Genomic DNA, 21,172 nt, shown 5'->3' with positions numbered 1-21,172 from the left:
GTCTCTCTACTTTTAATAAATATGAAAACTTCCACTAAAATTTTCGAGAATCACATTGCTGCCAACATGCCGCAAGTCCTACACCTTTTTCTTTTCAAATTCTTTTGCCAATTTGCCATTCTTAATGATGAATCAGCTAAAGATCAAAATTCAACACAATACCAGTCAAAACAAATATAATCAAGCTCTAGAGATTTACTTAGGGCTCAAAGTACAAGCAAAAATTAAGACATAATACACCAATGCAATCCAAGAACACTCTTTTGTATCTTGTCTTAAAAGTATGGATATAGAGTGGAACATCAAACCACTGAAGTAAGCATTTTAAAACAAAAGAGTGCATTTTTCACTCATGTTGCACACAAATGTTCAAGCTGGTACCAATGGCAATACAACACTTCATATAGAAACTATAAATCAGCACAATGTTCTTAGGCTTTACTGTATATGAATTCTGGAAAATTTAGCCAGAGTGGCATTCCTGATGTGTTTAAGCTCGGACACGGGAACGGAGATCAATTTCCTTGTAATCTTATCTATCAGTTCCGAATTAGTCTCAAACAAGGCACCAGCAATGCTTACCACCCCTGAATTCTGGCTGTTCAGTACGGAGAATGCAGTTGCAGGCTCATAACCAGCATTCAAGCAAAAATGGAGCAGACCGCGGGGAAACAAGAAGACATCGCCTCCCTTTATGAGCGATTGAAAAAGAGTATTGTTGCTGTCGAGAAAACCAGCAAGCACAATACCTTTTCTAAGAAAGAACAACTCAGAGGCTCTAGGGTGGGAATGAGGCATTACCATACCATCCAAATCAAGGTCAGTTCTTGCAATTGATAGGCCGAGAGTGTTCAGGCCTGGGAAATCTGCAGCAGTGAGTATGTTTACCGAGGAATGAAGGAAGTTGTCTGTATCTCCAGTATGGTTTATGTCTGAAGTCTTGAAATCTGGAGCAATGATGCTGGAAGGATTCTTGCAAGGGAAACCGTTGACGAACGTAGTTTGTTTTGCTTTCATATCGGTTGGACAAGCATCCTGGAGGTTACCGCTATCTGCCAGGCAGATATTGATGGAAGTGCAGAAGATGATGAACAAAAGAAGAGTTGAATTCATCTTGGTATACTGTTGTGAAGCTATGGACGTCAGCTTGCTTGTTCTAGTGTTTATATATGTTTCATTTAGAGGTTGCAAGAACTGGAAGTTATTTTCCGAGGCTTGGAGTTCACTACTGGATATCATATGGATTCCATTCGAAGAAGTCCATTGCTTTAAAGAAAGATTATCAAAAAGTACCTTGACGGCTGGATGTCCCCTATGCTTCAAATGCTAGGATTGTGTTCTTTGCTGATAATTCCCTTCGATCTTTCATGATAGGAACAAAAAACTCTACTGTGGACCCGGAGTTCTTAACTTGTCTAAAAATCATTTATCTGTTATCTGAATCTGCGGTCTTTCTTGCCATTACAGGAAAGGAATAAGAGTCCACAGATAGCCTTAGGCTTCTTAGTGGAACTTGGAGAAGCAAGTTGACAAGGATTAAATTATAATTTGTGGCACTGGTAGTGGTAGGGCGTCTCAAGTGTGAAATTTTAGTGAAGCGATTGTAAGGAGGTGTGCTGTCAATTTTTAGGAGCTCCATATCCATACACTTGTGGCTTTACCGATTCTGTGTGTCCTAAAGCTAAACCTTAAAGCTTACCCTTCCCTGTCTTATTCCCTCTGTTTTTGACAGTCTTTCATAAGCATAATAACTGAGGTCCGTGCTGCCAGGTTTTAAGCCACTCAAGTCATCTCATCTGTCCTGTGATTAAATATTCGCTAACGTGAAAAGATAGTCCATCAACAGTGAAAAAATAGGTCAATCAGCCATGAATTTCTAATTATTGAATAATAAAAACATTAGTTTTTATACAAATTGGCAACCAAAATGTAATTTTTTAAAATTTTAAAATAGAATGATTAGAACAAAAATTGGGAATTATTAACATAAAAATTTTCAAAGAGTTAAATGATCAAATTGGGTTTTTTTTTTTTAATTTTTAATTTTGTGATTTTCTTCAATGTGTATGCTTTCATGCCACCCGACAGGCTATAGATGCGTACACTAGTAATCTGATCAGAAAATAAGATCGTGTGCGGATATAAATACGGAAGAAATAACAGCCAAAAGATGAATATTGTGGTAAGCTTCATAAAACACAGCAGGAAAAGGAATAGATTCCAATACAAACAAAACCAACATCCACCTCAGAGCACAATCCCCTGGAAATCTTTAGACCCATGACAGAATTCCAGTCAAAGAGTGCTAGTATATGTTACCAAGCATTCCAGTAAACTTCACAGTACGTTTTGACAAATTCAGATTATGAAGCACAAAAAAGATGCTCTAAAGAAAGTAGGAGTGACTTAGATATGATATTCCAGGAACTCCGTAAAGGGTCCCCATCATCATGACTTGTTTACACCTTTTTGACAGCATTCCTTCATGCTGTGGACCGTGAAGCATCTACTGGCTTTAAGCTTTCCACCACTGTCAATCTCTAGAAAGATTTTCTTGTAAGCTACTTTTCTTTTTACTGTCAGCTCTCTAGACAATGCATGATCAAGCTTTGCATTCTAGTTACATTACCAAGAGAAACAAATTGAAACTATAGTGCTATGTCGAAAATGATACAATTGCAAAGAAATAGGTCTTCATTACGGAAAATCTTATTGAAACAAAACTAACAATCTCTCTAAACAATTAAGATGCAGCCTGCTTGCAAATTATTCAAATCTAAACTCAAGAAAATCACAAAATTCCTCAGTTTGCATGGAAGGAAGCAGCAGTCTAACAGACCAGAAACGAAACTGAGGAAAATGTGTGCTTTTTTTCAACTCTACTAGTAATTGCCATTGTTAGTACAATAGCATTTCTTCTCCAATTCCGTAAAACAAGCTTTGATTGAGGATTCCTTTGAGCTGGAGAGAATCTCAGACACAAACTTTATCAAAGAACAGAGTCCACCCAGGAAGTTATGATCAATAACATCTCTGCCTTCCACAACATGAGCGAAATCTATGAGTTTAACTTCAGCAACTGGAGTCCTTCCTTTCAAAACCGATTCCTTATCAAATAGGATGAGAACTGAACATGAATGAAAATGGTAAATTGTTTGATCCTCAAACCATGCTTTCAGCTCCAATAATTGTTCCAAAATCCCCGCAGAACCACCATATACAATAGGAGCAAGAAAACAATCTGGGTTCTCATTTGAACCAATAGAAGAATTTGATGAAACAAACTTTCTCAGAACTAATCTAACATTATCAGCAGTAAAACTCTGGACTTGTTTCTTTTCTGGCTTCCAGAATCCTGATTCCTTGCTTTCATATATCTGCAACCCAGATATTCTAAAACCTAGCGACACAGTGGTGGTTTTTCTATCCTTCTCAAGGCACTTTTGGATGTAGTCCTCAGATGCTTCAGGATACCATGTTCTGGAACCAATCTTAACATCCATAATCGATGGATTACGGTGATTTGAGGCTAAATCTTGCAAGACAAGGTGGGGGCGAAAGCCAGACCCATCAGATGCCTCCAAATCTTGAGTGCCATAGAACACAGGAAAAAATCTGCGGATGTGGTCTGGAACCCGAGTATCAGAACAGAAGGATTTATAGAAGGCCAGCTCCGTGGAGCCACGTTCATCATCCAGGAAAGGCTTGTAGAAACGTCCTGAATTATCTATGACGGGGCCAAGGTTTCCATTAATGGCCCGGTGCCCTGCAACCTGATGCTCTGGAACCTGAAGCATACTGTAGAAACTAGAAAGTATGACAACCTGATAACAAGTATGAAATTTCTTCACTCAATATATGCTTCTTTTCAGCAATCAATAAACAAGACCATCGCTTTTGATTCTTCAGCAATTATGGGCCCAGCCCCCAAAGCCACTTTAAGGCCAAAACTTTTGAAAACTCAAGAAGAAGTTATTTCCGTAAAAGAGATAGACAGAATACATTCTCCTATATCTACAGACTAAAGAACAGGCAACTTGAAGACATCTAAAAGAGGAAGGATGGCTATAACCTAATCCCAAAGAAATGTCGTCTCCTTCATGTTTATAAAACCAGGCATAACCAATTACACGGTATCTTATAAAGCAAACATGCAACCAGATATTTTTGGGACAAAATCCCCAAATTCTTTAAAGAAAAGAAAAGGGAGGACCCAAGGGAAAGAAATAGTTTGGAGTTATGAACCAGTTCACTATTCATTTTTGCCAATATAAAAGTTTAAACTTGTAAACTACAATAAAACCTTGAAATATAACTTCCACAGCTATACAATTCCAAACACCCTTCAGCTAATAGTTGGTATACAATTAAAAAAAAATGCATAAATATCAAATTAACCCAGGGAAATTTGGCCAAAGTCCAAGTTCCTTCAACTGATTAATGAAGGCATATCCATCAAAGCAGTAGCAGCACAATGACATTGTTCTTGACCCTTCTGTTGCCTTTTAGATTTTTTACTCATTCAATGCATTCTATCCTAATAGAAACTTTTTAAGAGCAATATCCCAAATTTATCTTTCAACAAGAAATACAATTAAATGTGGGCTAAATCAGCAATTTTTGTTTATCTTTTGCTTCTCATATTTTAATATCTAAACCTAATCTCTTCAGAATTAATTCGATGTACTTCCATTGCAAAAATTTTCTTCAACCCGACAACCCAACTTACCAATCAAAAACTTGGAAACCTTATCAAACATCAAACACCAATAATACCAAATCAACCAAAAAAAATTCACAAATAAATGAAAATCTGAACAATTGGAAGAGATCAACAGGAAACGTAAAATAAGATCAACTTACAGTTGAAAAAGATGGAGCTTTAGCAGAGGTAGAATTACGGTCAGTGCGGGCTTAAGTTAATTTTAAGAGAATCCCAGGTTGAAAATGGAAATAGGAGCAAGGAAGGCCGTCCCTCGGCACTGGAATCTGAAACCCTTTTTGAAGTAATCTAGTGCGAGAATGTGCAGGGAAGACGATCACGTCGGTCAAAGTCCACGCGGACTGCTTATTTTCATGTTGATCCGGCCGTAAGTTGATTCACTTCCTTTCTTCTACGGAGAGAATCCAAGATTCCCAAAGGCTCTTCTTCTTATCTAAATCATTTTACTTTCAGTTCCTTTTGGGGAGAGAGTTATCTTATTAAAATGATTTTATTCTTTACATCATAATCTTTCAAAAGCTTTAATCGTCTTCAATAAGCAATCAAACAAGAATAAAGATTTTATTCTTTACATGTAATTTTTCAAAAGCTTTAATAATAAATAAAAATAAGTCATTACAACAATTTTTATGTTATTTTATTTTATCGATTTAAATTATATAATAATTATTTTATTTTATTTTATTTTCACAAAATAATCATTTTATTTCATTTTACAAATTTAACGTGAAAGTATAAGTATAATTATCTTTTAATTGAATTATTTAATTACATATCATAGAATCAAAAATTGGTCTTTATTAGTAGAAATTCAAATCGAGGTATGGGTGTGAAACATTTTGACTAAAGAAAGCATGCAATTTGTGGTTATTATCTTCATTGGTGTTTTTATTTTATTTATTTTTTAAAAAATTGTGTTTATTAATCCATCACTATTATGTCATTAAAGTCCCTTTACTTGAATGGTTGAAGACTCTGATCGCATGAAGAGAAAGTAGTCCAGGCCAAAAACTCAAGGGAGAAAGCACAAAAACCTCTCATAGCAGATCACAAATCAACAGTCACCTAACAATCAACAAGAATCACCAAGCTTACGCTTGACAGAAAAGATACAGCTGTGGAAGTGGTGAAATCGGTCTTTTTATCTTTAATAATTCCAAAACAACTTAAAGACCAGACAAGCAAAGAATTAATCTATTGATTCTTTCCTTTGCTACGGTGCATAAAGTAATGGTCGGTGACTTGACGTTCAATGCTCCAAAGAAATTAAACGCCTTGACAATGCTGCTACTCTTTGCTTACTTTATTATCTATGGTTAAGGCCAAACAAGTGGGCGACGCACAGAAATTCCACCGCACTTTTAATTGAAATTCCTTGGCGGTGATGAAGGGACCCAGGCCAACACCTCCCGGTAACATGGCAGCTAGTTTTCTTCACATGTGTCCGGACATGTCATTTCCGTTACCACGTTTCAGGTCCTCTCTCGTGTTGACACTCTTGTCTTCCCTGGCGGTTTGCTCAGCTTTCCTGTCAGAGTTCCAACCCCGGCGAGATTGTACCAACAACACCTCGCCTGTTTTGCCAGAGTCACATCGTCTTCTAGCTAACACTTGCCCAAAAATGGTACAATCTCTCTGTGTCTCGTCGAATTTCTTTTGCCATTATGTAATGGAGTATTAACTAGTCCTGGAAATTGACTAGCGACTCGTAAAAGAGAGGTCACTTGATTAAAATTGTGATCAAACAACTAAAGGTCCAGTTTGTAGGCTGATACAGAACTTTGGTTAAGGCAGAGATGGGTTGTGCGTGCTTTGATACTTAAATTTTGTTCCTATTTGCAATATTATCAAAGCTTCCATACAAGATTGTCCAGGATTAGTGTCAGAATCTTCTGTCTGGTACTTTTTTCTGGATATGATTGATCATAATTCATAAGTTCTGAGGAACTAACACTTGCTATCAGAATCTTCTTTTAGACAGTTGAAAGAAGATAAAACAGCGAGCGTTAGCCCATCTCTAGTTGAGTTGAGTGGTTTATGTCTCAATGGAACTTCTTTTCTCTCTTTTTTTCCCTTTCCGATTTTGGTTCTCCATCCTGAGGATAGCTTTAGAAGACAAGGCTTGAGTTGACTTCAGGGCTGTATACTGCCTTTTTTGGATTTTGGCATGTCCTTGACTGCCATTGCGATGTGCAACCTATACAGGATAACATGTGCTTTAGACCTTTTGATACTCTGATGAAAGCACATCAGACATGGATCCTTGATTCTCTGTCTTAAATTACCTTCGTCATAGGAGATATTTCCCTTCTTACACAACATCTATAAAACAGGTGAAAACTTGCAAAAATTTCCGGGATTTGTTCTTTCAGAAAGTTATGGTTCATTGCCGTATCATTGTGTCCAAGTAATAAATGCATCAGAAGCAAATGCAAGGTACTGACGATTTACTCTATTTGATAACCTTATTTTGTGGAATTTCTCTTGTGCGTTGGCCAGGACAGTAAAAATAGCAGCGAATGCTCAAAAAAGGTTGTTGAAGTTTCACAAATTAGATGTGCATTGGCATTATTGGATGCTGACTTCTTTAATGATACTAAGGTGAGGAATTCAGCATTATGGTTTCATTTTGAATAATCCTTCGCAAAGTGGCTGTGGTTGTAACTAATTTTATTGTCTTTAATTTAATTTCTCTTAGGTGCAAGAGATTGCAAAGGCTGCAAAAGAGTTCAATATTCCCATAGTAAGAGCCAACAGAAAGTTAGTGGCTTCTATTAATGGTGGCCTGCATAATCCTTCTCCTTTGGTTTTTAATCCTGAGTGGAGCAAGGAGCAATCACAAGACAAGGCCGGTAGATTTAATCATCCCTTGACTCTGGGCACTCGAAGACCAAAGAATGAAGAAGATATAGCCTTCATGAGTGTGAGTCAGTTGATGCTCCTATAAAAAAGAATCATTAGCTATGATCTAGTTTTGTGTATGACCTTCTCTGGTCTTTATCAGGTTCTTGAGCTAGGAGAACTCATCAAGACAAAACAAATTACTTCCAGGGAGCTTACAAGAATTTTTCTGAAGAGATTAAAGAGGTACGAAGAAATAACATCTCCATGCTGTCTATCTTCCTTTTGTCCAACAAACATTGATTGCTTACTGCTAAAAAACCAGGTACAATCCAGTACTTGAAGCTGTGATTACTTATACTGAAGATTTAGCTTACAAGCAAGCTCAAGAAGCTGACAAATTGCTCTCCAAAGGAGTGTATTTAGGTACCTGTAACAATTTGCTGCATTATAATTTATAATTTACGACTACTTGCCATCTTCACCTTTAACATTAATGTTTTATTATGCATTGGCTCTCAACACATTTTTCAACAGAACTTTCTGGTAGAATATGTATTTGTAATAATACATTTTAATGTTAATCTTCACCTTTTACGAACATTCACTGCTTTTCCCTTGTTCTCCCCCTTCCAGCCTCCTATCTCCTTTTCTCTGTTTTTGCTGGCTGTTCTGCTTATGTTTTTTTCTTTTCTGGTTACATAATTTATCCAATTTTCATGAGGTGGTGGGAAATGCTTGTAGGTCAGCAAATTAGCTGTTTATGTATTACTTAATTGTCAAATTGCCACTTGGTTCAAGAATTGAAATTTTGTTGTTGGTTTAGGACCTCTCCATGGCATCCCTTACGGATTGAAGGATATAATCTCAGTACCTCATTACAATACAACTTGGGGTTCAACAACTTTCAAAAATCAAGTGCTTAATATGGAAGCCTGGGTATATAAGAGGTATTATTAAACATCATCGAAATTATTGTGAACTTCATTGAGGATGTATTTTTTTATTCAGAATAACTTATTCGCTCTTATGAATTCTCAATGCAGGTTAAAATCTGCAGGGGCAGTTCTTGTTGCAAAGCTTGTTACTGGATCAATGGCATATGATGACATCTGGTTTGGTGGTAGGACTAGGAACCCATGGAATATTGAGGAATTCTCTACAGGTTCATCAGCCGGGCCTGCTGCCTGCACCTCAGCTGGTATTTTTTATTTTTAGTTCCATTTATTTTGTTTCTCAGACAAAGTTACAATAAGCATGAGATGATGTCAGAGAAATAGCACTTCTTGGACTAACAATCTTTCCCACAATCAAAACGACCAAAGATGTTGGTCTCATTTTAAGAAGTACTACCTAAACCAGACATACCTCACTTCATCTAACTTATTAAGTTCATGTTACAGGCATGGTTCCATTTGCAATTGGTTCCGAAACAGCTGGGTCCATTACCTTCCCTGCAGCTCGGTGTGGAGTGACAGCATTGCGGCCAACTTTTGGCACAGTTGGAAGAACTGGTGTAATGAGCCTATCAGAAAGCTTGGTAATTTCACTACATTAGAGACACCTGCTTTGGGCTTTGAGCGAAACTATCCAGCCTCAAGTTTTGCTCTGGGGGTTGAAATTTTTGTAACTTTCTATGCTCTTTGTTTAACAGGATAAGCTTGGTCCATTCTGTAGATATGCCGCTGATTGTGCAGTTATTCTGGATGCCATCAGAGGGAAAGATCCTGATGATCATTCATCAAGAGACATTCCCTTTGGTGACCCATTCTCAGTTGACATCACAAAGCTTACAGTTGGTTATCTTGAAGATGCTGACAAGGAGGTACTATTTCACAAAGATGTGACTAAATCTAAAGTTTGTAATATGAGAGATGCACAATAAATAAATAAAAACAACACAGGTCATAATCACTATGAATTATTCATTGGACTGCGATATTATATTTTTTTCGTTATTTGATAGAACTTCAATAGAAGTTAAATCATAAGGTCTGACCTTTTTAAAACCAGGTTGTTCATGTGCTTGAGTCGAAGGGTGTCAAGATGGTTCCTTTCAAGCTGAATTATTCTGTCAACTCTGTTCAAGGTATCCTAAATTTCACAATGGATGTTGACATGTTGGCCCACTTTGATGAATGGCAACGCTCTGGGAAGGATGATGAGTATGAAGCTCAAGATCAATGGCCTCTTGAATTACGTCGTGCACGTGTAGTTTCAGCTGTGGACTATGTGCAGGTTTGTTGTTTGCTCTTCGAGTATTGATTGATATTATAGTTGGTGAAAGCTCATATTTAACACACATTTTCTAATGATCTATTGGAAGACAAAAGCTTCTATTAGTTTCAGTTTTGAGTAGGGAAATAGGCTTCAAGATATGAATATGTGGGATAAAGATAGATATGAACCACTGAGGCATAACCTTGTTCTTTAAGGAGGTCAGCTTGTGTTGGCTATGTTTATTCCAAACTGTAGAAAGGACAATTAATTTTGTATATTTTCCATGGAAAACTTTTGGATTCTTTCTTGCATTTTCAATTTCAAATTAGTAAGTTAATTTTAACTAAAGTGTTAATACTTAGAAAAGCATCAGCAGGAATGCATTCAGAGCAGGAGAGCAAGGTCAAGTAGTAGCTCATCTGGTCATTGGCACTGGGTAGTGCTTAATCCAAGAACTAGAGAGAAAAGAGAGAACCATTTCTCATTTTCTGGCGTTGTTTCTATATATTCACTATTTGCATGTATGTCCACAGGCACAAAGAGCTCGGGGAAAGTTAATCCAAGAAGTGAAAGAAAGTTTTACTGTTGATGCATTCATCGGAAATGCAACTGATTGGGAGCGAGTATGCATGGGAAATCTTGTAGGTTTGCCAGTAATCGTCCTACCGACTGGGTTCACTAGCATATCTAATCCACCTTCAAATGGTACTCGTAGAAGAACCACGGTCAACACGGGCATTTATGCTCCTCCGAACCATGATCACATTGTAAGCTCCCTATTCCGCAGCCTTAATATATCGGTTAAAAACGTCTGGTCGATGATAGAATGTAGTTACTGTCATCAGAAAAATCTTTGTACTTGAATCGTTTTTTGTTTCTTTTGATGCAGGCATTAGCATTGGCAATGGCTTACCAGTCTGTCACAAGTCACCATAAGCAGCGCCCTCCCATTGATGATCTTGGACCAAATGACACAATTCCGAATCCGCCCACAGTTACCATCCCTCCTAGACGCTAGCATCATAAAGAAATTCTATATGCAAAAAAACTTGAGTGCTTACTTTGCAATTCTGAAGCCAGCTCCATCATTTAACGTGATGTTGAAGAAAAATCTCATGGAAATGGAATGATTACTGATACCCCCTCAGTAAAGCTAGTGGCAGTTGAAAAAACCTCTAAAATAAAAACGGAAATAAGCCCCTGTCGTGGCTCTTTTTCTCTGTTTCCTTCTTTTTACCATCTCATGATTCTGTTTATATGATGCTGATAAAAATATGGATAATCTTCCCTCCGCAAGCAAAAGTAGATTCACGAAACATGAAACAGTAATTTAAGGCCGAAAGTTATGCAGGCGCTCTCCGTATCCCTCGCGCACCAACTTTATTCCTTTTGTCCATGCCGCCTAACAATGAGATTCCACAAAGAAGCATTGTGGCCCTTGTATGTGTTCACTTGCTTCGAGTCAGCCACGTGTTCAATGTGCTGCGCAATTGAACTAAAAGGTGGTTCAGAAATTCTTCACGCCCCTGGAAGAGGTTGAGAGTTTACTTATTTAGTTTCTAAGTTCTAACCACTTATAATTTATTAGAAACTTAGTGTCTGTTTGGTTCAGTTTTTTTCAAATTATTTAATTTTTATAAATGAAAATAAAATTAAATAAAATTTTGAAAAATTCTAAAAAAAAATTATTTTTGAAAAAAACAAAAGCTTTAAAAAAAGTTTCAAAGATGAGTTTTTCTTTTCTTCTTTCAAAACTACATAAATTATTAAGAGGATTTTTCTTTTTATTTTTGAAAAATATCATTATCTATTAATAGTAATCTTAATATTACCCTATCAAAAAATACCTCTTTGTTTCTTTGATTTATTATTAATTATAAACTTTATGTTAAATAAAATACTTATTATATGTTCAAAATTTTATTTTAAATAGATAAAAAATAAAATTAATTTTTTTCATTATAAACAAAAGAATTTGTAATTAATAAAAAATTATTTATTAAATACCTTTTATGATAATTTTAACTAAAATGAAAACTAATAGAAGTTGCTTTACTAAACAATTTATTTATAAAAAAATATTTATAAAAGAAAATTTACCAAATAATCTTAATTTAATTTTAAAAATTATTATATTTTTATTAAATTTTCATAATAATTTTTAAATTAAAAAAATCAAATCGAATAAGCGGTCAGATGTTTAAACCTAAACTAGATGGCCATGGCAGAGTTTGTTGTCACTTCTTTTCAACCCAAGTTTTTCTGCTACTATTATTCATTGTTTGAAGATAAAAGATTAATCCTATCTGTTTTCCCCCTTTGCTAAAGCAAATTGTTATTATCTGGTTCATAACTCAGGTTTTCACTAGTTCTTATTAATTGTTATTTTTTATGAGGTTATAAGTATTAACAAATATTGGATTTTAAATTAATTAGCAAATCAGTAATATATAATTATACAAATTCAGCATCAAACTTACGCATTGTGCATTTTGCAGTGTGCACTGTGATATTGGAAATTGAAAATGCAAGATTTTGCCTTCAAGCAGAATATATTAAAGAGTTGAACTTTTTTTTAAACCGTCTTGTAGAGAAAAAGTGAAGAAGCCTTCTACCGATAAATCTTATATCTCTCGTCTCATTATGTTTGCTCTTTATTAATTTCTTTATCATATAAAACTCAATTTTTGTTATTATTTTTAATAAAATCATAAAGGTTTTAAAATTTTTAAATAAATATTTAAAAATATTGAATTTCAAACTTTTTAAAACATATTTTTGAGATCTTAATTTTATATAATATTTTAAAAATAATAATTAAAATTAAATTTATTTTACTAAAAAAATCAAAGAGAGACAAATAAAATATGACAAAAAAAAGTGTGACATAAGAAATTAATTTCAAAACATGCAAACTACCATTTAAAAAAAAAAAAGTAATTCACTGTTTTAAATCTTCGCGGCTTTGCCACGACAGTAACTCAATATGGATAAAAGGGCCTATTTATTCTGTTGGAATCTTAATAAAGGATTAGCCACGTGACATAACGATTTGATTTGTACTACTTCATTCTGTCAACGTGGACATGGAAACTTTGTTTTTCATTACTTTTCTAAAGAAAAAAAAAGTACATAAGAGGAACATATAATTGTCATTTTCTAAATAAAAAATTAAATTTGTAATTATGTATATTATCCTCACTTTCTTCTATTATCAATGTGTACGTTAGACATCGATTAATGATAAAAAGAGAAAAAATAAAAATCTCAAGAAACGGGATTATGTTAATATTTTGTCAATGGGTAGCAATCGTTCAATTAATTAACTTCTGTTTTCTTTATATATATATATATATATATATAAATTATGAACTAGAAAAAGAAAAGGGTAGATAGAGTTTCAGTGTGGGAGTCCTGCATGGATCCACCGTCCTTCCGTTTTTATCTTTTTGCAGTTGCAGAAAACAGCAAGATAACGGCTTAACGGTGCGACGTGAACAAAGCTCATGGAGTAGCTAGGAGCAGTACTTTTATGTCATCCTTCGAATCTAACCCATCCTAGCTATTTATTGTTGGTCAGCAGTCAGCATTAGCATATGCTGCTGGCAGATCGGCTCGCTGAACCTACCACTTTTAACGGGAAATAAAATCAGGCTTTAACATGACTTCGCTCCACCGATAAACCTCGATTTGCTTTTTACCAATACAAGAATAATAATATTTCCCTTTTTTTTATTCAAACCACCCAAAGCCGAAGAATTATTATACATTAACTACTATTATTGAAACTAAAATTTATGTTGTGACAACCTCCATAACTAGATTGAAAATAATGGACTGACCCTAGCATTTATACTTTTTGAAAAAATTTTTGTAAATAATTATTATTATTCAGTAAAGTCAACCAAGGATAGATGTTGAAAATTAATTAATTTCAAATTCAAATAATGTTTTTTTTTTCAGGCATTTGCTTACGAAATTTACATAATTTTAAAACTTTATGGCATCATTATATGCTTATGTTGACATCATTAAATTGCATGTGATAAATTTTTTAAATTTAAAAAGAAAGTGATATACATATATATTTTTTAAAAATATATTTGTTTTATTTTAATTAGTTTATGTGTAAGTTATTTATTGAGTAGGTCTTTCCTACTTGGTACAAAGTAGAAACCAGCTCAACTACTACTACTACTTTAACTCATTGTTGTCAACTAAAGTATTTTAAGTTACGTATCTAATATATTTACTTTTCTTTGTAATTTAATGAAAAAAAATATATAAAAAAACACTTAAACCAATTAGTACCTAGTTTTATTGTATAATTAATCTCAGTAGAAATTAAAATTAACTTTCAATTCAACCAAAACTCGTGGCAACTTGGGCCGATTGCATTGTCAAAACGAGGTAGTTTTTAGGAGGAGGCAAAATCTGGCACACGCATTAATTAAAAATCTAATCTATAGCCCCCAAATCAGAAATCAGCGTCACTTTTGTCAACTTTATTGCAGCTATCTCGTGGCATTCAGTGTAAATTTTTCTAAGAATGGAGGGCATATATATAGCCCACCTAGCCTAGCTCTCCGTTTATAGGTCGCTCCCTCTCAGCCCGATCTCTAATCTCTCTCCTGCCTCACTCTCTCTCTCTGATCGCCGTCTCTCTCTCCTCCTTTGTGTTTTTATTTTTTTAATTTATTTTTTCTCTGAATAATACAGAGAAAATAATAAGCACAGCCTAATTGAAAATTTTCAATTTTTATTTTTCGATAGATCCAATAAGGCTCTAGTTTTTCTCGGCTGATCCAGGTAAAACCCAAGACCGATAATTCTCGATTTTTGTTTTTTGGTTTTAGATCTCTTTCTTTTGCATTGCTATAATCTGCTTTTATATGCAAAGATTTTAATCACGATTTTGTATATGTGTTCTTTCACTTTAAAATTCTATTTGTTTTTACTCGGGTCTCGTTCGATCAGATAACAGATCAAGGCGTTTTAAGCCGATTCTGTTATTAATATTTCAACATTTCGTCGATGCATGTAGAGTTTTATAAGATTAAACGATGAATTTTCCGTTGGTTTGATGTTTCGGTGAATCCGATTTACAGATCTGGAAAATTTTTTAATTCTGTTATTTAGAGTGTTAATATTTTTTGGTTGTTTATGGAAATACTGATGTTGAAAGTGGATTGTTTGGTAATTTTGGTGTAGATCTTAGCTGTTGAGAATGGCGGCATCAACAGCGGGGGGCACGGGATGGTACAAAGGGAGAGTCAAAGCAGTTCCATCGGGGGATTGCTTGGTAGTAATGGCCATGTCCAGTAACAGACCAGGACCTACTCCTGAGAAAACCGTTACCTTGGCATCTCTTATTGCTCCTAGACTGGTAAAGCTCATCTGAATATACTTCTGGGTTTTGCTTTAGTCGCTGTTAAATTTAATGATTTGCATGCTTGTTTAAGATTTTCGTGCTGATTAATTTGGTCTTTTGTTTGGATAATGATTTTGTTGAATGAGAGTTTATTCTTGATAGTGTTTTTGGTTGTATAATTGCCAAGGTCTAATACAAAAATTTTGGTGCATATTAATTGTGTCAAACTTCCAGCTGATTTTTTGTTTTTGTGTTTATGTTTTTCTTGTTTTTCCCTCTATCTTATTGATAGGCCCGTAGAGGAGGTGTTGATGAGCCATTTGCCTGGGAAAGTAGAGAATATTTGAGGAAGCTCTGCATAGGAAAGGTGCTGCTTCTTTTGAATTATTCTGCTCATTCTTGTTATAGATGACATTTGGTGGTTTAGAATAAGAGTGGATCTAAATTAATTTATTCTTTACTCAGGAGATCACTTTCAGAGTTGAATACGCGGTACCAAGCATTGGCAGAGAATTTGGCTCGGTTTACCTTGGTGACAAAAATGTTGCAATGTTGGTTGTCTCTGAAGGCTGGGCAAAGGTAATTGGCATTTCAGTTTGTCAAAACATTGGGAAAGGTGAATTTTTTTTTTGTTGTATTTACTTAAACTGTCTTGTTTGTACAGGTTAGGGAGCAAGGACAGCAGAAAGGGGAAGCAAGTTCTTTTCTTGCTGAATTGCTACGTCTTGAAGAGCAAGCCAAGCAACAAGGGCTGGGTCGATGGAGCAAGGTAATCTCTTTTGCATCTGTAACTGTCCATTATAATTTTGATGGTCTCACTGACATAGCAAAGAGTAGCTTTTAAATGATCATGTTGCATGGTCTTTGTAATTATGGTTGTAGGTACCTGGGGCTGCTGAGGCTGCTATCAGGAATTTACCTCCATCTGCCATCGGTGATCCTGGTAACTTGGATGCCATGGGTCTTCTAGCTGCAAACAAGGGTAGGCCCATGCAAGGCATTGTTGAGCAGGTTCGTGATGGTAGTACCGTTCGAGTCTATTTGCTTCCAGATTTTCAGTTTGTCCAAGTGTTTGTTGCTGGTATCCAGGTACAAGTTCTAAACATTGGTTCAATGGCATTTTTCTAGTTTATTTTTCATTTACCATATGAGTTTGTCTCTTAAATATTGATAATTTCTCCTGTTTATTTAGGCCCCTTCAATGGGTAGAAGGGCTGCTGTAGAAACTGTTGTTGAAACGGAATTGACCTCGGATGAACAAAATGGAGATGTTTCAGCTGAGCCACGGGCTCCCTTAACATCTGCACAGAGGCTTACTGCCTCATCTGCAGCTTCTGCTGAAGTTGCCCCTGATCCATTTGGAGCAGAAGCTAAATATTTTACAGAAGTCCGTTGTTTGCACAGAGATGTGAGTGAATTAACTCCCTAAGTTGACTTGTGTGCATGCATTATTTATAGATAGTCTAAATTCAAAGTTTATTTTGTAGGTCCGCATTGTCCTTGAAGGTGTTGACAAGTTCAGCAATTTGATTGGGTCAGTTTATTATCCTGATGGTGAAACGGCAAAAGACCTTGCTTTGGAGCTTGTGGAAAATGTATGTTCTAAGATTTTTTTTGCTACTTGCCTAATATATGTTTTAATCAATGATGTCAACACTGAACGATTATTGGATTATAGTTTGTAGTATTTATATTTAGACTTCACTTCTTAAGCTTTTTGTTCTGTTTTTGCTTGTAAGATATTTATACTCTCAAAAAACGTTAGTTGCTTGATATAATATTACTATTTTCCTTCCAAGAGAATTGTATATGCTTGAACCATCTTTAAAGCTCACCTTAATTAGTTAAAGAAAGCCTATGTAAAAGATTTCTTATGTTTGAGTTTGGTGTTGGAGCTGTATCTTAATGGTGTTTGTGTAAGAGACTTGATGATTTTCTTCTCTTTTGCTATGTTCTGTTGGTAAAAGAAGTATATTCTTTCTTTATGGCAGATCTTTTACAGACTGGTTTTTCCAGTAACTTTAATCGACAATTGCCATTCTTTTTAACAATTACTGTTGTGTACTTTTTTCAATGCTCTGCTTTAGATCTCTAGCTTAACTTCTCTTTCCTAACCATTATGCACACTTGATAATTTATGTGCCTTTTCCTTAATTTCTTAGTTCTATGTAGTTGCCATTGGTTTTGGATGCTACATTATGTGATGCCTTGGGTTTATAATCAACTGAACTATTTCTTTGTTTAGCAGACTTCTTTTCATCCCAACATTATTATGAAACGCCCTTGCATGCTTCTTTTCTTGAATTTGTGTTGATATTTTCTGAATTCCCTCTCTTGCTCTCTTAACCCTCCTCTTTCAACCCAACCAATTTTTCTCAAAATATAGGGTCTAGCAAAATATGTTGAATGGAGTGCTAATATGATGGAAGATGATGCCAAGCGACGGTTGAAGGCTGCAGAGCTTCAAGCCAAGAAGACTCGGCTGAGGATCTGGACAAACTATGTACCCCCAGCTACAAACTCAAAGGCAATTCGTGATCAGAACTTCACAGGAAAGGTAATAGCAATAATCTTTTTAAATTAATTTTTTATGTCATTTGTCTTGTATCACTTGTTGCAGGTTCTTCATTAATGTCATTATTTATGATAGTATGATCCCTTCTCAGGTTGTGGAGGTTGTTAGTGGGGATTGCATTATTGTCGCTGATGATTCTGTCCCATATGGAAGTCCTCTTGCAGAGCGGCGAGTCAACCTTTCAAGCATTAGATGTCCAAAAATGGGCAATCCTCGTAGGGATGAAAAGCCAGCTGCTTATGCCCGGGAGGCAAGGGAGTTTTTGAGAACACGCCTTATTGGAAAGCAGGTTTGAATACCTTTCTTAAACCTTGTTTTTGTGGTGTTAGGATCCTTTACTTATAATTGTCAACTTGCTTTTGTTAGGTGAATGTTCAAATGGAATATGCTAGGAAGGTCACCATGGCAGATGGAGCTACGGCTACCACTGCACCTGCAGATTCAAGGGTAATGGATTTCGGCTCAGTCTTTCTCATGTCTCCCGTTAAGGGTGATGGTGACGATGCTACTGCAGTAGCCCCGTCCACAGCTGGTACCCAGCAGCCTGGGTTGAATGTTGCCGAGTTGGTGGTTGGACGTGGCTTTGGCACAGTGATAAGACATAGGGACTTTGAGGAAAGATCAAACTATTATGATACCCTTTTGGCTGCTGAATCACGTGCTATTTCTGGGAAGAAAGGAATTCATTCTGCCAAGGATCCTCCAGTCATGCACATAACAGACCTTACAACGGTTAGTAATGTGTCCTTTATGTTAATTGTTTACTCGCTGGCATAATTCTTCCTCTCATTTGAATTCTAATTTTCATATACCATCTCTCTACTTCAGTCATCAGCCAAGAAAGCTAGAGATTTCTTGCCATTCCTGCATCGGAGCAGGAGGATTCCAGCTGTTGTGGAATATGTCCTTAGTGGTCATCGTTTTAAGTTGTTGATCCCTAAGGAGACTTGTAGCATTGCTTTTTCATTTTCTGGTGTCAGATGTCCTGGTCGTGATGAGCCCTATTCAGATGAAGCCATAGCACTAATGAGACGAAAGATCATGCAGAGAGATGTGGAGGTATAGGTCTCTCTGAAATGCATGTCTGCGTTTTAGTTGTTTTTCTTTTTTAAAAACGAATGTTTTTCTTCACAGATTGAAGTGGAAACCGTTGATAGAACTGGGACATTTTTGGGGTCTTTGTGGGAGTCCAGAACCAATATGGCTGTGACACTCCTTGAGGCTGGCCTGGCGAAGCTACAAACTTCATTTGGTGCCGACAGGATTGCTGATGCTCATCTTCTTGAGCAGGCTGAGCAATCTGCCAAGAGGCAGAAACTGAAAGTAAGAAGCGGTACATATCTATTATCACCATTGTCCCTTGAATAATGCTAATATAAAATTTTTATTTGTAGATTTGGGAGAACTATGTTGAAGGAGAGGAAGTTTCCAATGGTCCAGCCACTGTTGAAAACAAACAAAAAGAAGTGCTAAAGGTGCTCTAGGAACTCAACTAAATAATGCCATCTGACTGTGTCATGAGCTGGTGAATAACTTTTCTTTTTATTTTCAGGTTGTTGTTACAGAAGTATTGGGTGGTGGAAAATTTTATGTCCAAACAGTTGGTGATCAGAGAGTTTCATCTATTCAGCAACAGCTTGCATCTTTAAATATTCAAGAAGCTCCTGTGATTGGTGCTTTTAATCCTAAGAAGGGTGAATTCGTTCTTGCTCAGTTTAGTATGGATAATTCCTGGAATCGTGCAATGGTGAGTTCAAGTTATTTATTTTGAATCTTTAAGGCTTTGTTTTTTTATTTTCCTCATCTTCCTCATGACTTTGTTATGCTGCTGAAGTGTCTTGTGGCATTTGGGTTCATACTGTGCTTCTAGTGATTTTGGGAAGAAGGGTGGGGATGGGGGTAGGTAGAAAGTGTCAGTGGATGAACCCTATCACTTGACAGGGAATGATCACTTAATCTATGGGTAGTGTATCCCCGTATTTTGATTAAATGCTAACGAGCCTTGTTTTCTATTATAATATATTTAAAGTTAATGGGCGATAATATGGAAAAGCACAAGGTTCTCTATGTACTAGCTATTAGGAAGCATGGTTAAATTTTATTTTTTTTCTCGGGTCTGGCTTTTCTGTTTCATGCTCATGTGTCTTTGTATGCCATTTGATGTTGTGTTTTACTTTCCACTTCTCTTTCTCAGCTTAATACTGAACGCATCTTGATTTGATTTTTGAAGGTTGTCAATGCACCTCGAGGAGGAGTTGAATCTCCGAATGACAAGTTTGAAGTGTTTTATCTTGATTATGGGAATCAAGAGGAGGTTCCATACAGTCAATTGCGGCCTCTTGATGCTTCAGTGTCGGCTACTGCTGGGCTTGCTCAGTTATGCAGTCTCGCATTTCTTAAAGTTCCAGGCCTCGAGGATGAATTTGGTACTGAGGCAGCCCAGTTTTTGAGTGAGCAGACACTAGGGAGCTCACTGCAGTTTAGGGCCATGGTTGAGGAAAGGGATGCTTCTGGCGGAAAAGTCAAGGGGCAGGGCACTGGTACTGTTCTCATCGTAACTCTTGTTGCTGAGAAGTCAGAGCTTAGCATTAATGCTGCAATGCTTCAGGTTTGAACTAGAGCCCTTTGTCTATTTAACATAACCTCTGTATCTAGTTAGTATAATGATCTTTTTATTGAAAATCTTGATATGTACTTCGATCCTAGTAATAGTTTTTGAATATTGCAAAATACACCATTTGGTTTAAATTGTATTTTGTCGTCTCTGGTGGGGAAACCTGTCCTTATTATTTTAGATTTTATACGTTTATTATTTTCCTTATATAATTGCACTTTTCAGGAGGGACTGGCTAGGTTGGAGAAAAGGAAGAAATGGGAACCCAAGGACAGAAAGTCGGTGCTTGATAGTTTAGAGGCTTTTCAGAACGAGGCCAAAACTGCTAGGCGTGGAATTTGGCAGTATGGAGACGTGGAGTCGGATGACGAGGATACACTTCCTCCAGTCGCAGCTAAGAAGACTGGGGGTCGGCGATAAAATGTAATTTTAAATCACTTTGGGGTACACCACCGGATGAGTTTAAAGTTATAGGCGTGATCAATTCCCATGGAAGAGTTTTAAGTAAGCCCAAGAAATGTTCTCAACCTAAACTTTTATTTAAATTTTGCTTGCCCTTTCTTTTTAACTTCATTTGATCTTTTTTTGGTTTTAAATTTTCTTTGTAGCGAGAGGACAATTTTTTTTTATACATGTTTAAATAAGGTGAAGTGTAGCATCTCTGTTCTGTCTCCGTGCGGCGGGAGACTAGGAACATTTTTTTCCCTTGGATAGAGTTTTTCAAGTATAATCTTTTTGGATATTTTTATGGTATGCAAATTTACCCCTTCCTTTCAGGTTCGTTTGGTAATAGTTTGTTTGTGAAAAAAATTTGTTTGTTTAAAATAT

At 36.0% G+C, this 21,172-nt stretch overlaps 4 protein-coding genes across 5 annotated transcripts; 2 read left to right on the top strand and 2 right to left on the bottom strand.

Annotated features, from left to right (window-relative positions):
• Nucleotides 166-1,544, bottom strand: LOC18605233 (germin-like protein subfamily 3 member 4). Its single transcript, XM_007038131.2, has one exon. The coding sequence runs from the start codon at nt 1,237-1,239 to the stop codon at nt 439-441; it is 801 nt and encodes a 266-aa protein (XP_007038193.2). The 5' UTR covers nt 1,240-1,544; the 3' UTR covers nt 166-438.
• On the bottom strand, nt 2,158-5,226 carry LOC18605232 (inositol polyphosphate multikinase alpha). 2 transcript variants are annotated; one of them, XM_007038130.2, is made up of 2 exons: nt 4,864-5,226; nt 2,158-3,824 (listed from the first exon to the last, which is right to left on the bottom strand). In XM_007038130.2, exon 2 carries the CDS (start codon nt 3,795-3,797, stop codon nt 2,883-2,885), a length of 915 nt encoding a protein of 304 aa, XP_007038192.2. In that variant the 5' UTR covers nt 3,798-3,824; nt 4,864-5,226; the 3' UTR covers nt 2,158-2,882. The 2 variants fall into 2 exon arrangements, with proteins under 2 accessions (XP_007038192.2, XP_017973394.1); XM_018117905.1 differs by having other exon boundaries at nt 2,158-3,798; nt 4,864-4,951.
• On the top strand, nt 5,015-11,008 carry LOC18605231 (glutamyl-tRNA(Gln) amidotransferase subunit A). The gene is made up of 13 exons (XM_007038128.2): nt 5,015-5,090; nt 5,696-6,347; nt 7,223-7,324; nt 7,422-7,646; nt 7,728-7,810; nt 7,890-7,990; nt 8,391-8,514; nt 8,611-8,765; nt 8,968-9,104; nt 9,219-9,389; nt 9,578-9,802; nt 10,318-10,551; nt 10,674-11,008. The coding sequence occupies exons 2-13, from the start codon at nt 6,108-6,110 to the stop codon at nt 10,800-10,802; spliced, it is 1,926 nt and encodes a 641-aa protein (XP_007038190.2). The 5' UTR covers nt 5,015-5,090; nt 5,696-6,107; the 3' UTR covers nt 10,803-11,008.
• LOC18605230 (staphylococcal nuclease domain-containing protein 1) lies at nt 14,406-21,120 on the top strand. The gene is made up of 17 exons (XM_018117987.1): nt 14,406-14,593; nt 14,996-15,170; nt 15,448-15,522; nt 15,621-15,734; nt 15,820-15,924; nt 16,038-16,244; nt 16,348-16,563; nt 16,643-16,750; nt 17,542-17,712; nt 17,822-18,019; nt 18,097-18,462; nt 18,559-18,789; nt 18,865-19,053; nt 19,125-19,205; nt 19,283-19,477; nt 19,961-20,338; nt 20,570-21,120. The coding sequence occupies exons 2-17, from the start codon at nt 15,012-15,014 to the stop codon at nt 20,762-20,764; spliced, it is 2,988 nt and encodes a 995-aa protein (XP_017973476.1). The 5' UTR covers nt 14,406-14,593; nt 14,996-15,011; the 3' UTR covers nt 20,765-21,120.

Source organism: Theobroma cacao, chromosome 3 (assembly GCF_000208745.1).
Source record: "Theobroma cacao cultivar B97-61/B2 chromosome 3, Criollo_cocoa_genome_V2, whole genome shotgun sequence".
Taxonomy (NCBI): domain Eukaryota; kingdom Viridiplantae; phylum Streptophyta; class Magnoliopsida; order Malvales; family Malvaceae; genus Theobroma; species Theobroma cacao.
This window is presented reverse-complemented; position numbering and strand designations above follow the sequence as displayed.